The sequence below is a fragment of the Tiliqua scincoides genome, chromosome 3, assembly GCF_035046505.1.
Source record: "Tiliqua scincoides isolate rTilSci1 chromosome 3, rTilSci1.hap2, whole genome shotgun sequence".
NCBI classification, from domain to species: Eukaryota; Metazoa; Chordata; class Lepidosauria; order Squamata; family Scincidae; genus Tiliqua; species Tiliqua scincoides.
In genome coordinates this window covers 186,082,511-186,099,264 of record NC_089823.1, presented here as the reverse complement: position 1 = coordinate 186,099,264, position 16,754 = coordinate 186,082,511, and the positions used below count along the sequence as shown (strand labels likewise).

At 45.6% G+C, this 16,754-nt stretch overlaps 1 protein-coding gene across 1 annotated transcript in view; it reads left to right on the top strand.

Moving 5' to 3' along the window:
* LOC136645227 (VPS10 domain-containing receptor SorCS3-like) overlaps positions 1 to 16,754 on the top strand; it is a 554,262-nt gene that overhangs the window by 394,399 nt on the left and 143,109 nt on the right. Inside the window, exon 8 of the mRNA XM_066621465.1 lies at positions 16,451 to 16,540. Within this exon, the coding sequence (XP_066477562.1) occupies positions 16,451 to 16,540 (90 nt within the window). The remainder of the gene's footprint in view (positions 1 to 16,450; positions 16,541 to 16,754) is intronic.

Below are 16,754 nucleotides of genomic sequence, written 5' to 3'. Positions count from 1 at the left end.
AATATAAACTGGACATAGAAAATATTGTAACTTATGCAGTCACTCATTGTGGGAAACTTCTAGACGATTGCAGTACTAGCTGGGGCAAGAGATGATCACCATCATCCCTTTTTACAACATCTGTAAGTTCTTCCCACTGAGATCAAATGGTTCCCTTAGAATACTGTAATCAGTTTTCAGAACTGGTGTGCTGTAGCTTGGATCTGTTTGCAGCCATGAGTTTTCAACAACTGTCCCAGGCTTGATCAGAGCCTGATTGGCCTCTGCATCAGTCTAGATGCACTTGGTTTCTGTTGTAAATGGGGAAATTCTGCACCATTAACCAAAGGGAGATGTAATGAGGAGGTGCGGAATTATCAGTGTCTGGGGTCCTGGGCCAGAAACACTCCTCCTTGTGTTTGCCTGATATAGAGAATTGGCTCAGATTCCCGAAGTGCACAAGAAGGAATTCAAATGAGGGCTCTGAAGGGAAAAGCATCTGCCTTGTTGATTGTTTATGCTGTCTGTCACTCTTTATCTCTCTTGCAGTTTTTCTGCACACTTCGGTCTTTTCAGCATCACTCCCATTTATTATCCAATTTTATGCCTTTCTGAAGACTGGGAGACTTTCCCTTTTGGCTCTTGTTTCCCCAAAGAGAGTCAAGTGTTCCTTCCCCTGTGTGACAACAGAGGGCATCACCTTCTCATTGGATGCTCCCTCAGGTTCATCTGTACCTATAATAAAGGATCATGACAGCGTAAATATGAACAGATTGCAATCTTTGTGCTGCTCTTTTTGCTGATGATACTAAGGAGGGCATTAAAATGGAGATGGAAGGGGAAGGAGACATGTTGATTTCTTCTGATGAGAGGTGGGTATGTGGCAATTGCAGCTTGATGAAAGAAATTACAGGGTGAGATTCTGTGGTGCTTGCCGTGCAAGAGACCAGGATATGTGATAATAGTTCTTTAAGCATTGCCATTGATGCCTCCTAATTTTTGAAGTAATACTTGTGTGCTGGGAGGAGACTATTTTTTAGCAAGGATGTTTATCAGCACATGGGATACTTTGACAGTTCTCTACCTAGTTCAGAGACAAGGCGCAGGAACTAGGGCTAGTTGGCAGTCTGGTTGTGGTTCAGGTAGATCAGGGTCTAAAGGCAAGGGATGTGGTCAAAGTCGGGCTAGCGATGAAGCTCTGGAGGAGGAAGATCCAGCGGCAGAAAGCATGGTCTAAGATGGTCCAGTGGTCAGGTTCTGGAGGGAAACAGAGGAGGAGGGCAGGGTGAGGCAGAGCAAGGTGAGGCAAGGAAAGTCTGTTTCAGCAGCTTTTCACAACAGCTCTGACTGTTCTTCTGACTGAGGTGTTAATGTGGATTTGAAAGAGCCTTGGAGTTAAGGTTGCCTATAAGATCATCTGACAGCAGAACCAACTTGACTGTGATTGAGGAGGAAGAGGCAGGGCTCCTGTACCTCTTACCTCCTTGGGATCGGCCCCTCTGGCGAGGTAGGGAGGCCCCATGTCACTGCTACCACCCCTGCGGAAAAGCCTGCTGGCCAGGAGCTCGGCCATGTCAGGCAACCTGGGTTAGGGGGTCTTGGGCCAGATCCTGGACCACAGAAAATGGAATAGGCCAAATGACTGACAATTCTTATGCACTGGAAAAAGTATTAAAAACGAATTCGTAGTGAGGCTCATATTTTCATAGTGAGGCTCTTAAAACATTTTAACTTGATGGGACAATGTTGGTGCTCTGATGCACTCATTCACATACTAAATATACTTGAATGCAGTTGTTTTGATCCAAATCTCTCTAGAGTTCACATTTAGCATCATTTTCCCAACTGTTTCCTTTTAACTTCCATTTTTGCACCATGTGGAACCTCTTCCTTCTTGAAAGACTCTGTCTGCATTGAGAGCTTGCTCATTTAAGATGGGGGCCAGGATCTTCTGCAGCTTTAAATGCATTCATGCCAGTTATGTGATATAAATATATTTTTTTCTTCCGCTCTTAACTTGGAGCTTTCAGGTTTTAACAGAAATCGATCCATGCAATTTATTTTTAACTTCTCCCTCTTTAGCTGCCATTGATTTTTATCTTGGTGATCAATGGTGACAAGACCACTCTGGCAGGACCGCAGGGGTCAGCTCCTTGAGACTTCCATTGAACCAATCATTAAAAGCCTATTATGAAACTAATAGGATGAAGATATTTCAGTGATGGGCATGATTGCATCTGTTTTGCTGGTGTCTCCTGCCTGACAGTGTTGATCTATTTATTGCCAAGGAAAAGGGAATGGCCTGTCCCCCTCCCCCGCCAAAATAAAATATCCTAGGAGACCCAGGTGGTTGTTTAAAAACAACAACACTGTGAAAGTATAAGAGCAGTGTTCAATCAGGTGTTTTCTTATTTGTGTCTCTGAGCATTCCCCAGCTCCTGTCACTGTTTCATCCAGACTAAGCCAAGTATTATTGGATTTGGAATTTGAAGCAAAACATCTGCTGGCAAAAATTGATTAATATTACTCTCTTGCTTTTGCTTCTGGGGGCCTCTTACTCTGCCATTTCTTTTAATCTCTTATTTTCCCCCCTCTTCCCCCCTGTCCCATTTTGTCTGCTGTATCAAAAATACCTGCTCATGGGATATAATACTCACCTAAGATGACTAAAATGTTCTCCTCTTGAAGTTCTTCATAAACATGATTAAATATAAACAACTGTGTGCCTCAGAAGAGATTTTACTTGGAGGGAAATCATAAAGAAAGCTGTTTACGATGCTCCGCTTTCAGCTTCTGTATTATGTGCAATTGTTTTAGGCTGCCATAGTCATAAAAAAAAAAAAAATCAAGCTCCCCCCCCCCCAATTAGCAAATGGATGTGTTTTGGATAACATGCCTAAGAAGACAGAGAGAGAAAGGACAAAATAAAACACAGTAAATCTCACACAGCAGGGATAACTGTGTGTTAGAACTAAAGTAAATCTGTATGTGTCTTTTTGGTTTAGTCCAGTGCTTCCCCAACTGTGGGTCAGGACTCGCTTGTCACCTGATTGTTGGTGGGTTGTGAAACTGACAAGCTGTTAGCTGACAAGGCAAATGTATTGAGCCTTATGGAAAGTGAAACTGAGCCACATGTGTGTGTTTACTCACAAGTAGACAAGCTCTTATTGAAGCTCCGGTAAAGGGGAATACAAAGCCACCAGAATGGTCCCAACCTTATTGACATGGAGCTCAACAAAGGCTCCAGAAGGTCCCCCTCCCCACAGTAAAAAGGATAAAAACAGAGGCTTGAGTGACTTTCAAATGGGCTTTTTACAAGCGTTCTTCTATGAGAGAAACTTAATAGAATCCTCAGTTTCTCCAGATGTTTCCCTTCATGGTGCAATCTTCATACTGGAGCCACAGCCTTAGCCTGATCCTCAGGATGCTGTCTATTTCTTACCAGTTCACATTCCTTCATCTTTAGCCAGTGACTTCTGGTTATCCATCCAAGTCAAGACCTGAGCCGATCCTGCTTGGCTTTTTCAGGCAAGGCAGCAGCTTAACCTCCAATTTTCCCATATTCCACCACCCCTTTTCCTTAAGAGTTTCTAGAGGATGAATTTGGATGGCACTGCCCAGTCCAGTCTCTGGAGGGTCATCCTCTTGGCAAGCATTGTGCTAGAAAGCTTTCAAATTCTGTGAATTGCTGATCACCTTCAGCTACTGAAGAGCAGCCTAAATCACAGGGTAGCCAAAACTAGGACAAAGAAAAGGCCTAGGCCGTTGACTAAGCTATTTCAGAGGAGGCTCACATAACTTCTTGTAAACCTTTGTCATTTTGTAGGCATGTTCAGAGATGCTAACCTTAGACCTGCCAACTCTGCTACAAAACCATGCCATGAAAGCTCTTGCAGGCCTATGTGATATCCTCCTAGACCAGATTTTTTTCTTCCTCCCCCATCAAGAAAAGCAACGTTGTCATGGGAAAGAACTGTGTCATTTGGCAGATCCACATAGTCACTTTCTACAAATGTTAATGGAACGTCACCAGTTCTAGCCATGCAAATATGACTCCTGAATCACTCCTGTGACATATAAACTGACCTCAGTCTTCTATTGTTGCCCAAGAATATTAGGAGTCAGAGTCTAGACTAGTAGTCTAGTTCAGGGGTGTCCAAACTTTTTGGCAGGAGGGCCACATCATCTTTCTGACACTGTCGGGGGGGGGGGGGGGCTGGGAAAAGAAAGAATTAATTTACATTTCAAATTGAATAAATTTACATAAATGAACTTATTAGAAATGGAACATATATGAATGAATGAAGGTTTTGCAATAGTTCAAAGCCTATAAAAGGCCTTGCACAAAACAAGACCAGCCTTTCCTTGGCTGCCACTGCTGCATCACAGATGTGAAATAGCAAGCAGCGGAGGGAGCCCTCCTCCCACAGCTCACGTGAGAGGTTGAACAGTTGCCCTCACGCTGAGAGCAGTTGTGTCGGGCCAGCATGGGCTCCAGCAAGTCTCTGGAGGGCCAGAGGCTTATTGGGGACTGGGGGTTCCCTGCGGGTTGGACTGGGAGGCTCCGAGGGCCACAAGTAGCCCCGGACTGGGGTTGAGGCACCCCTGGTCTAGACTAGTACTAGTAGCTTTCCCTGGTCTTTTTTTTTTTAGGGCATGCTTTTTTTTTTTTAGGGCTGCTTTCTGAGATCTCTTCTTTGGTCAAAGAAATGACCAATAGAGTGTACCATTCTTAAAGAAAGAGAGCTTCTCTATTAACAACCATACAAAGTTCCTAAATGAATACTTAAAGGAGCCACCATCTATGCTGGATCCCTGAGCAATGTTGCAAGTAAATCACCCTAACACTGTGTAGATATTTTCAGGTGGGGAAGCTGGGATGTACTAATCAACTATGCCTAGACTCGAGTCTAGGTGGCTGTGGGGACTTGTCCAGAGTGTTTTTGGAGCTCCATTTGACTTGAGTCAATCTTTTTGGCAAATGAGGTGCAGTTCTACTGAAAAAGTGGAGCTGCTGGCAGTGTGTGTGTGTGTGTGAGAGAGAGAGAGAGAGTTCTCATTTAACACTGCCCTGATTTTCCCATCCTATCTGTAAACAAAAGCTCTGCTGTTCTTTGAGTGAGTGCAGCAGTGCAGAAAGTGTCAATTGATTCCTTGTATCCATGAAGCAAGAATCCCCTCCCCTCCATTGGGCTCTTCCCCTTCCTCGTCCATAGTAAAAATGTATGGCCTTCTGTTTGGCCAGTGGGTGGTCCATTCCTTCTGAGATGAAAAAGAGAAGCCATTCCCCACTGTCCTGGTTGCCTCCACCACCTTTTCATGCCTCCTTGTGACCAAGCTTCATACAATCCCCAAAATGAAGCTTAAATCTCCCTTCCCCCCCCACTCCTGCCCCTCCTCCTCTCTCTTACTTGCAAGCGCTGGTTTATATGTGGTTTTCTGGATCAAGCACAAGGTCCTTTGAGGTGCTGCGGAAGCTGCAAAAATGTAAGCAAGCACACACACAGACTGAAAGGCTCAAGTTTTAAAGTCTGTGTCTCCACTTGTTCCTAAGAAAAGCTCTTGAATCCCAAGTCACTTCCAGTTCCAAAACATGCATAACTTGAGTTCAGACGAGTCAGGGAAAACACTTGTTGCCTGTCGTTGCCTTTCCCTGTGGGGGAGGGACCATTGCTTAATAGTGGAGCACATGCTTTTCATGCAGAAGATCTCCAGATTCAATCCCTGGTGTCTCCAGGTAGGGCTGGCAATGTTTGCTGCTCTGAAACCTAGAGAGTTACTACCAGTCAGTGTCAGCCATACTGACACTGGCAAAATCCTATGCAACCTCTGTGCAGGCTGAGCACATGCTCCACTGACAGAGTTTGTCACAAGGATGCTATAAAGCATGGAGGTTGGAACCCTTCCCATTGGCACCATTGCAAAGAGCAATGCCCACTGGAACAGGTCAGCACCACACTGCGTGACATAGAGATGGGGTGTAATGGGTCAGGGGAGGGCAGGGATGGGGTGGAGTGGCGAATCAGTGGCACCACTACACATAGTATCCTATCCCCCTTCCTGGACCTGATCCACCAACACGGATCAACTCAGACTTGCGCCAGTGAATTCCCTTTATAAATGTTCCCTTACTCCAAGGAGACTTTCTGCCTGCTAAGCTCCCCCATGGGATGCAGCATAGTTTGAACTGGCACTGTTGCATCAACATGGGGAGGTTTAGGTAGGATTGGGCTGCCCAATGGACTGATGGTCTGACTCGGCATAGAGCTGCTTTCTATGTTTTATGACTAATGGCTCTTGTATGTCTCACTAATGCCCAGTGTGATTCTTGGGAAACACATGCAGCGTTCTGTCACCTTCACAAAACAAATAATTATTTGAAATGTTCTTGAAGTTAACTTAAATGAGAAGTGGATCCTGTGCTAGATGATCCTCAAGTTGTTGGCATCCTTCAGTCTCAAAAGACTATGGTGTCACGCTCTGAATGGTGGTTCTGGAACAGAGTGTCCTCTCCAGAGCGCGAAGCCTGGGTAAAGTAGGTATGGAGGATAGGCTGTTACCCATGCAGCAAATCCCCCCTCTCCACGTCGCTGAAATGGTCCAATGGAAAGGCAGAGGCCAATACTTTATCCTCAAGTAATAAAGGTTTATTCATTATTACATAGGAAGCAATTTAAAGAAATCAGCACATGCAGTGCAAGCAAGAAATAATGCACGGAGGTGGGACCAGATCAGAAAAGGGGAAGGCAGAACACAGAGCAAGGAAGACAGATCTGTTTAATGACAAACGCATTTGTCCCAAGGAATCATTTCCATTGGCCAGCTTCCCAATTAAACTCATAAAAGGGAGAGCCAAAAAAAACCCCAGATTAACGAGCCGGTCTTTAAGCAAAAGAGGAAAAAAGACAAACCCAGCTAATTCTGAGCTAAGCATGATGGATGAGTGCAAGGGAAATAATTGGATGACATTAATCAAATATGAAATAAAAGGTGGTGTCGGGGGGGGGGGGAAGCTATAATAATCTCTGGGATTCAGTGCAGACAGTTTTGCTTATAGGAAAAGTTCATCAAAATAAATTAAAAGGGTCTCCTGAACTTCATTCCTGACCAGAGAGCTTCACAAATGTTAATGAAGATTTGATAATTGCCTGAAATTTTTATTACCCTACGTGTAAATCATGGAAATGCCACATCCCTGCTGAGGTAAGCACCAAATTGGGCCTACCGGCTGAGTTTTCCCTTATACTCCCTCACTAAAACTACTGCCAATTGAACACATAGCTGGGTGTTCTCATAGCTGAGTTTGCTGATTTTTATTCTCCTTGCTGATTATTATTACTTTCCCATAATGGTTTAGAACATTAAGAACATAAGAACAGCCCCACTGGATCAGACCACAGGCCCAACTAGTCCAGCTTCCTGTATCTCACAGCGGCCGACCAAATGCCCCAGGGAGCACACCTGATAACAAGAGACTTGCATCCTGGTGCCCTCCCTTGCAATTCTAAAATCAGGAGGTTGCACATACACATCATGGCTTGTAACCTGTAATGGATTGAAACTTGTCCAATCCCCTTTTAAAGGCATCCAGGCCAGATACCATCACCACATCCTGTGGCAAGGAGTTCCACAGATCGACCACACGCTGAGTAAATAAATATTTTCTTTTGTGTGGCCTAACCTTCCCAACACTCAATTTTAGTGGATGTCCCCTGGTTCTGGTGTTAGAATTCTAAAAGGTTGGAGGCCATCAGGGCCTGGTGACTTATTGATCTTTAATTTATCAATGAGGTCTGAAACATCTTCTCTTTTAACCTCTATCTGACATAATTCCTTGGTCAAGAGGGGCTGTTTGGGCAGCCTTATCTGCCCGAGGTCTTCAGCCATGAAGACAGATGCAAAGAACTCATTTAATTTCTCTGCCATCTCTAAGTCTCCTTTTATCTCCCCTTTCCCTCCCTCACCATCCAGAGGGCCAACCGCTTCTCTGGCGGGTTTCCTGCTTCTAACATATTTGAAGAAGCTTTTGTTATTCCCCTTAATGTTGCTGGCCATGCGTTCCTCATAGTCTCTCTTGGCCTCCTGTATCGCCTTCTTATATTTCTTTTGCCACAGTTTATGTTCCTTTTTATTCTCCTCATTAGGGCAAGACTTCCATTTACAGAAAAAAGTTTCCTTGCCCTTTACGGCCTCTCTAACTTGGATGGTTAGCCATGTGGGCACCCTCCTGGACTTAGTCGAGCCGTTCTTCCTTTGTGGTATACACTTCCGCTGGGCCTCTATTACTGTTGATTTAAGCAACCTCCATGCTCTCTGTAGTGTCTGGACTCTCTTTACCTTCCCTTTCAAACTCCTCCTAACCAGCCTCCTCGTTTGAGGGAAGTCCACTCGTCAGAAGTCAAGGGTTTTTGTGAGAGATTTTCCCGGTATTCTTCCCCCGACGTGCATGTCGAAACAGATTGCAGCATGATCACTGTTCCCCAATGGCTCAGTAACATTGCCATCCCTAACCAGGTCCTGCGTACCGCACAATATTAAATCCAGAGTCACCTGTCCTCTGGTGGGCTCTATGACTAGCTGCTCTAAGGTACAGTCATTTAGCATGTCAAGGAATCCGGTCTCCTTTTTCGTGACCAGAACACAAATTGACCCAGTCAATATGAAGATAATTGAAGTCCCCCATGATTACAACCCTGTCCCTCCTTGTCACCTCCCTGATCTGTTTCCTCATTTCAAGGTCCCCTTCCAGTTTCTAGTCTGGAGGACGATAGTACGCACCCAGTATTACATCACTCCTTAGGCCTGGTAATTTAACCCATAGAGATTCTATGGAGTCAGACCCACCTTCAATCTCTACTTTGCTAGATTCTATCCCTTCCTTAATATAAATGGCCACTCCACCTCCAAAACGCCCTGTCCCTCCTGTAGAGTTTATAGCCCAGGATTGCAGTATCCCACTGATTCTCTGCATTCCACCAGGTTTCCATTATGCCCACTATGTCAATGTTTTCCCTAGTCACCAGACATTCCAGTTCTCCCATCTTTGCTCGGAGACTTTGGGCATTTGCATATAAAAGCATTTGTTCATGGAATGCCCCAGGATGTGCTGCTTATTAACTCCTTTATCCCTGAATTTTCTCATTGTGCCAAACCGTCTATCATATCCCATCATGCTACCATTCCCAATTTCTTCTCCTACTCTGCCTTTACCTTGTTGTTCTCTAACCTCCCCATCCTCGTCCCATAGGGATGAGGAGTCCTGAGCCGGATGCCCCTCGGCTCCTGTTGGCTTTCCCCCAGTGATCAGTTTAAAAGCTGCTCTGCCACCTTTTTAATGTTATGCACCAGCAATCTGGTTCCGTTCTGGTTCAAGTGAAGCCCATCCCTCTTGTACAGGCCCTGTTTGTCCCGAAACGCTCCCCAGTGCCTAATGAATCTAAACCCCTCCTCCCTACACCACCGTCTCATCCACGCATTGAGACCCCTGATCTCCGCCTGCCGAACTGGCCCTGCGCGTGGAACAGGTAGCAGTGCAGAAGCGCTGGGCTTCGGCAACAATTGGGCGGGCACACCCGCCTTTTTCTCATTCGAGGCAAACCTTGGTATGTTCTTGTCCATGGGAGCTAAGAGCGTGAGGCCCAGGGCAGGAAAACAGGATAAGTTATGGCTTTGTAGATAAGGGTTAGCGATCAACAGTTAGGAATGTGCTTGTGCCTGAAAAGGTGTCTTATCAGTGGCTGAGAGCAACTTGAGCTTTGTTTAGTATTGTTTCATGAAAATGTAATAAAAGCCTGGGGCTAGCTCGGAAAAGCAGCTCTTGCTCCTTGACTCAACCTGAAACCCTAGCTCCATGTGTTCTTTGTGTCAACTCGTCATTGCTTCAGTCCTGGCTTTCAGCTTCCTACATAATAGCCTAAATTTGGCCTCCAGGACTTCCTGGCTACACTTGCCCATGTCTTTGGTGCCAACATGCACCACAACCGCTACCTCCTCCCCAGCACTGTCTACCAGCCTGTCTAGACGAGAAGTGATGTCCACAACCTTTGCACCAGGCAGGCAAGTCGCCATGCGGTCCTCACATCCGTCGCAAACCCCCTCTCTCTATGTTTCTAATAATCGAATCCCCCACTACAAGAAGCCCCCGACCCCCCTCCCGCCGAGGAGTATCCTGATTGCGCTTGGATACGGGCCCGTCCCCTGGAGTAGGGGTCCCCCCCAGGGGTTTGTTTCCCTCCTCTCCAGGATGATGTCCTGCGGCCCCGAGACTTCCCACCCGGGCAGCTGAGGAGCTGCACACCTGAAGTTGGAACGAAGCCTGATCGTCCCCGGAAGTCTCCCCACGGTCCTTCTCTGCCTGCCTCTGCTTCTCCAGGTCGCCCACCAAAGCTTCAAGGGAGCAGACGCGTTCCCTGAGACCCTGGTGCTCCTTGCACCGAGGACACACCCATGACTTATGCCCCAGAGGCATATAGTCATACTTGTGGCATCCAATGCAAAACACTGGATAGCTCCCACTCTACTGCTGGCTGTCTGACTGCATAGCTTTTTTATTTTGTTTGTTTTTGTTTAGGGGTACTTAAAAACCCTACACTGGTTAGCAGCCCTCTTCTCAAGGGAAGAGAAAGGACAGTGTCTGGGGCCCTGGCCTCCTCACCCTGCTGCTGAACTCACACTGAGGCTAAACTCGTGGTGCCTTACCTGGCACTTTGTTCCCGAGGCACTGGGTTCCCCAGAGGCCACGCATGCTTCTGCAGAGAGGCTCACGCAGTGGCAGGCACTAGCTTTATACTCCTATCTAGCTCCTCCTCCCTCCCTCCTTGCTGACTGAAAAGGGACTGGTCTTCCCAGCTGAGATTTCCCTGAGTGGGGTGCTTGGATTTGCCTGATGGGGCTCTTATCAACTCCTAAAGGTCAATGGTTGTGACCTAAAGGACAAAGACTATGCTAAATTGCCCTGGCTGGGTGGGAACTGGCCCTTCCTAGGTTCTTACCCTCCTACTTCAGTTCTTTGAGGCTGGACTGTTTTTTAACCTCAAGCTGGTTTTTTATTTGAGTTTAAACTGCACTGGTTTAAGGGGTTTTTTTTTGCCTTGGCAGAACTTACACACTAAAGTTTAAATCCTGTTTAACTAAAATCCCGCTTTTATTAAGCGTGCACCTTTATTTTATTGATTGATTGATTGCTCTCACCTAGATCCTGTGTCCTAATTTAATGAACCTTTAGATTATGTTCTAACTTAGATTAAGTTTAACTTGTGTTAAGTACAGGGCTATTTAAACCGAGTAGAAAAACTTGCTTTCCACTTTATCCTCCTCTGTTTTATTTTTTTTTCCAAGTGCCTGTACTCACACAAAACCAGAAGTAGAGCGCGATCGCTCCACTTTCACTTCTGACTAGCTAGGGAGCCCTGCAGACCCCCAAGGCTCCCCACACCCTTGCAGACCCCGCAAGCTTGCAGACCCCAAGGCTTGCAGACCCTGCAAGGCTCCCCACACCTCCGAAAGGCTGCTGCAGAGACTGGTGAGTGCAACCCAGTCCCTGCAGCCCTCCTGAGCGGAACAATCCTGGGGATTGCATCACTGCCTTCCCCCCCACGCCCGCTGCCTTCCCCCCGCCCCCGCAAGGACTTACAGCAGTGCAAACTCTGCTAGAGAGTTTGAAAACCGCTGCCCTATGCAATGGGAACATCGCAATCTCCTCCTTGCAAGGTTGCTGTGGTAGCAAACTGAAGACTATACATGTACAAAAAATAGTCCTATGCTAGTAAAGTAATATACATTTGCATGTTGACATTTACTGTGCATACAAGGAGGGGAGGCAGGGAAGGAGAAGGGGATCTGCTATAGATAGAGATCCTCTAACTTTGCAGGAAAATAGACTCTTCCCCAAATACAAAAAATTAAATAAAAAAACTGTTGGCAAGAGTTGTGCATGCCCATACTTTGTTTTGCGCCCTCTAGCTCAACTCTGCTTTCAAAGTCCCTTTTGGTACCGAAAGGATTTTGCCTCTTGACCCCTAAATGGAACATGGGGAAGAACTGGGGGAATTCATTGTGAGGGGAACGAAGAAATAAAAATATTTTCACATTTAAATTCTGCCCTTCCTTCAAGGAGCTCAGGGCAGTATACATAGTTCTTTCCCTCCTGTTGTCCTGACAACAATCCTGTAAGTAGGTGAGGCTGAGAGATTGTGACTGGCCCAAGGTCACCCAGGAAGCTTCATATCCCATATTCCCTCCCTCCTACTATTCATTTCACTCCCCACAATTTATTCTCCAGTCCCTACTTGATTGATCATCAAAAGAATGCCTAGAGTCTGAATCCCAGCCTTCTGACTGTGTCAGATGATTTTGGGTGAATGTATCCAAGACTTCTCAGGAATTGGCTTCTCTGATATTCTTGCCATAGTGAAAAGGATGTCATGCTTTGTTGTACTGCACTGGAGAAAATAGACTGGGCCCATGTTAAGAACTTAAGTGCTGGTGCATCAAATCTTAAGATTAGGTTTCTTTTACGTATCCATCTCTTCCTTCAACCAAAATGATCTCACTCCCCCATGGCTGGAATTATAAAGATGCATTGAGGAATTAATGATAAAGCCTTGTATTCAGAGTAAAATCATATTCTGAAAGTCTTCACTTTTGAAAAGCAGGTTTCCTTTCTCATTCTCTGTCAAAGGCAGAACCTTGTCAGAAGAGGATCAGATATGAAATCTCTGTGCATTATAGTCAGTCTTAGCGGTTCCTTTGAATGACAGCTTCTCTATAGAAATATGCCACCATCTAGAGATTATATGATTGCTGAGAGTATTATTGATGTTACAGCAATATAACATGTTGAAATTCCATATGAAGGAAAAAAAAAACATATCTGCAAAGAGATCTTTGTGTACTTTATTGGATATCTTAAAAGGCAGTAAATTTTTGATATAATAAAGAAGCATTTGATATATTCTGTCATCTCCAAGCCTGGATGCCTGCCCAAGCAAAGCACTGAAAAACAGAAAGTTCACCAGTCTGAGATTTTGTACATTGAATGGACCAGAAATTTTAAAAAGAGAACTCTCACCTAAAGGCCATAGGCCCAGGAACGTATAACGGGAGAGGTCAGCGGCAGGTCAAAATATTGCCAATGGTTTAGAAGCTGTGAATCAGAGAATTCCATCACCACATTCTAAGTGGGAAAGAAGTATAAAGATTTGAACAGTGAAGAGTATTCCAAATAGTACTACCTTTATCTGTCATTCATCATCATCACCATCACTAACACCACAACCCGAGCTCCTTATGGTTAGATTTGTCACCAAATTTTTCCTTCGCTTTAGTGAAGACTTCCTCTTAAGTGTATAAATTGAAACATGCATGAAGAAGATAGGTGTGGGGTCTACCCTAACCTCACACAGGCTGTGAAAAAAAGGAAGCCATATGGTCATCCTGACCAACTTGTGGTTTGAAGTTATTGTGGGTGTTATTGAGGAGTGAAGGGTGGAATTGGCATTGTTATATATACAGTATTCTGTGTAATCTGAATCTGATGTTGAATACATGTGCAATAATACGGCAGAGCTGAAATCCTTCCTATTTTTACCATCCCATTCCAATTGGGGGTGTTTGGAGGGGGTGTGTGCCTCTACATGTTCCACTGAGGTCTACAAGGAGGGGACAGATCTCTTCCTGCCTTCTGTCTACTCCTCCTCATTTCCCCTTCAGGTCATCCTACACTGCTTCCCCCCCACCCCCGTTGTCTTGATTGTCTGCCTCCTGGTCACTTTGTTCAGTAGGTTTCATGCTTTAAAAATTGGTCACTTTTGTTTAATAGAGTGACCCAAGTTAAAGTGCTGTCTGGTGTCTTTGCTGTGGGTGCAAGGGTAAATAGAATGCCAGATGCCCCTATGCTGCCAGGACGCATCTTGCAATGGTGCAGTGTGTTTTATGGTGTTTGATGAGGTCTACTCATCAAAGTAGTTGACGCAGCTCTGAGTAGACCCATCAGGGCAGAGGAACTTGCCCCAGGGGCAGGGAACAAATGTTCCCTTACCTTGAAGGGGCCTCTGGGATGAGATGTAGTGTGTGCCCTGTTTGCAGGGATGCTAAGGCAGGGGGAGACTTTGGTTGCTCCCTGCACAAATAATAGATTACTCCAGTGCGCACATGTTGCATGTGTCTTAAGGCCACTTCTGTAACTCTGTACCACAGTGTTTTTCAACCGCTGTGCCGTGTCACACTAGTGTGCCGTGAGGCTGCCTCAGGTGTGCCGCGAGATCAGACAGGCAGCAGCCACGCACGTGGGGGAAGCAGCTGCTTTGAACCTTACATGCAGCAGAAGGAAAAGGAGCAGGCAGCCAGTCAGCGAAGGGGCTGGTCTTGGCTGCTTTGCTCCTCCTCCTGAGCGAGAGGAAGGCTGCAACCCGATCCTGATTTACCTGGTGCTATCCTGCACCTTACCCATTGACTATTATGGGGCTTACTTCTGAGTAGACATACCTAGGATTGGGCTTTTGGTCACACTTTTTTCCTTTAAATACAGGAGCAGGCAATTGGCACTTCTCCCCACCCCACTCCCTCCCACAGGCACTTGCCCCCCAAATCTCATAATTGCAGTGAGCACCCCTCTTACTGCCCCTCCCTTCACTCCCCCGCACCTTCCAAAGGTTCAGAATCACTTGCTTCAAGTTATCTCTTCCCCCCACTCCAGCTGAATCCTGTAGTTGTCTCACTCCTGTCTCTTCATTGCCCCTCACCCCACAGCTCTCCTGTGTGCTCAGTCTGACCTCTCTTTGCCAGCACTTTCTCGCATAACACTTTAATAACATTTTTCATCCTTTTCACAATCACATATCCATTCCTCTCCAAGCTTCTTTTGAGTTTCTTTGTCATGTAATAATATAATTGTATGAATCCTATTAACAATGAATTGTAATGCAGTGATTTAATGTAATTAAAAAACTGGTAGTGTGCCTTGACAATTTTAGTGCCTTGTCGGTGTGCCGTGAGCTGAAAAGGGTTGAAAATGGCTGCTCTAGCACAGTGGTTCTCAAACTGTTGGGTCGCAACCCACCAGTTCGTGTAATGCTTTCCCTGTCCCTTTAAGGGGCAGGGGAAGGGGAGGGAGGCAGCAACATGATTCCCAGGATTGCGTCGCTGAGGGGGGGCAAGGGGGGGTGCTTTGCACTTACTTCAAGAAGGCAGGGCTGCAGGAGGTACGGAGAGCCCTGCACTGCGTTCCCTAAGACTTGGAACATTCACTAAAACCAGGTGCAAAGCATTTCCATTTTGCAGGAGGTGCTTTGGTCCTGCTTTTAGTGAATGTTCCAAGCCTCGGGGATCACTGTGCAGGGCTGCGCAGGGCTCCCTGCACCTCCTGCAGCCTGCTGCAGCCCAGCCTACATAATGTGAGTGCAAAGCACCCTCCCTCGTCCCCCTTAGCGATGCAGTCTGGGGGATCGCATCGCTGCCCTAGCCCCTCCCCTGCAAGAACTTACTGAGGGAGGAAAGCTCCCTCAAAGTTTTGAGAACCTCTGCTCTAGCAACAAAGCTAGATCTAGTAGCATTCCCAAATGGCAAACTTGATACTTCAGGGGAGTGCAACTCCATCCAGAATAGACTGAATATCACAAATGTATGCAGATAGGCTACTCACCTCCAGAATCTCTGACTTGTTGGGACTGAGCTTCAGTTTACTGATCTTCATTTATTCTGTTACCAACTCCCATTACCAGTTCAGAACTTTAAACTTTACTTGACTCAGGTGTAATAGCGATTCTGCAGGGAGCTATCCTTATGAACACCTTTGTGGATCCACCTGATATAATTTTTTCCCCGGGGGGGGGGGGGGCATCGTTTCCTGACAGGGTCATCTAGTGCTGTTTCAAAAGTAGAGTTGTATTATGACAGCTATGTTTCCCTTGTCCACTAAACCAGCTATTCTCAAAAGGAGAGGAGAGATTAGATTAGTTTGGCATGTCTTTTTCTTTAGAAATCCATGCTGGCTGTTGGCAATTTCCAAGAGGTGGTTACAAATTGATTGCTTTCTAATTTGTTCCAACAATTTTCCAGGTATTGAAGTCAAACTAATGAGACTATAGTTCCCCAGGTTAGCCTGGCTTCAATACTCAGGAAATTGTTAGAACAAATTATAAAGCAATCTGTCTAGAAATACCTCAAAGAAAAGGGGTTGACTTCTAGTAGCCAGTTAGAATGGTACAGTGAACCAAACTTCACTCCTTCTGAAACTCAGTTGTGAAATCATGTCGGAACTGAAGTGTGCGGATGGTTGTGCAACAGTGTTATGTGATTGTGGAGTAATATTTCAGCTCTTTGGAGCCTGAGGATTTTCATTTTAGGCTTTGCAGGCTTCCTTGAACTACAGTCTCGATTTTTTGTTCTGAAACAAAAAGGCTCAAATTTGGTAAAGACCTAAGTATATGTGTTTCAATGAGTATTCACAGTGACCTTTTTTGTATTTGTACAGGTGACTGCTGGTGGAAGAGCAAATTATTATGTGTCCTACCGAAGGGAACCTTTCACTCAGATAAAACTGCCCAAGTACTCTTTACCAAAGGTAAGGGCACTTTTTATAAGCTGTCTTAATAGCTACACAGTCTGCAGCCAGTAAAGGATTTGATTTGTCGTATTGCATTTTTGACCCTTTATAAATATACCTTTTGTTCGTATTACATTCTCACCCTTTGTAAAGGTGTCTCATGCCTGCACAACTCCACTCTCTCTATTTTCTCTCTCCTCAAACTCTGTCCCCATCTCTTCTGCCCTCCTCT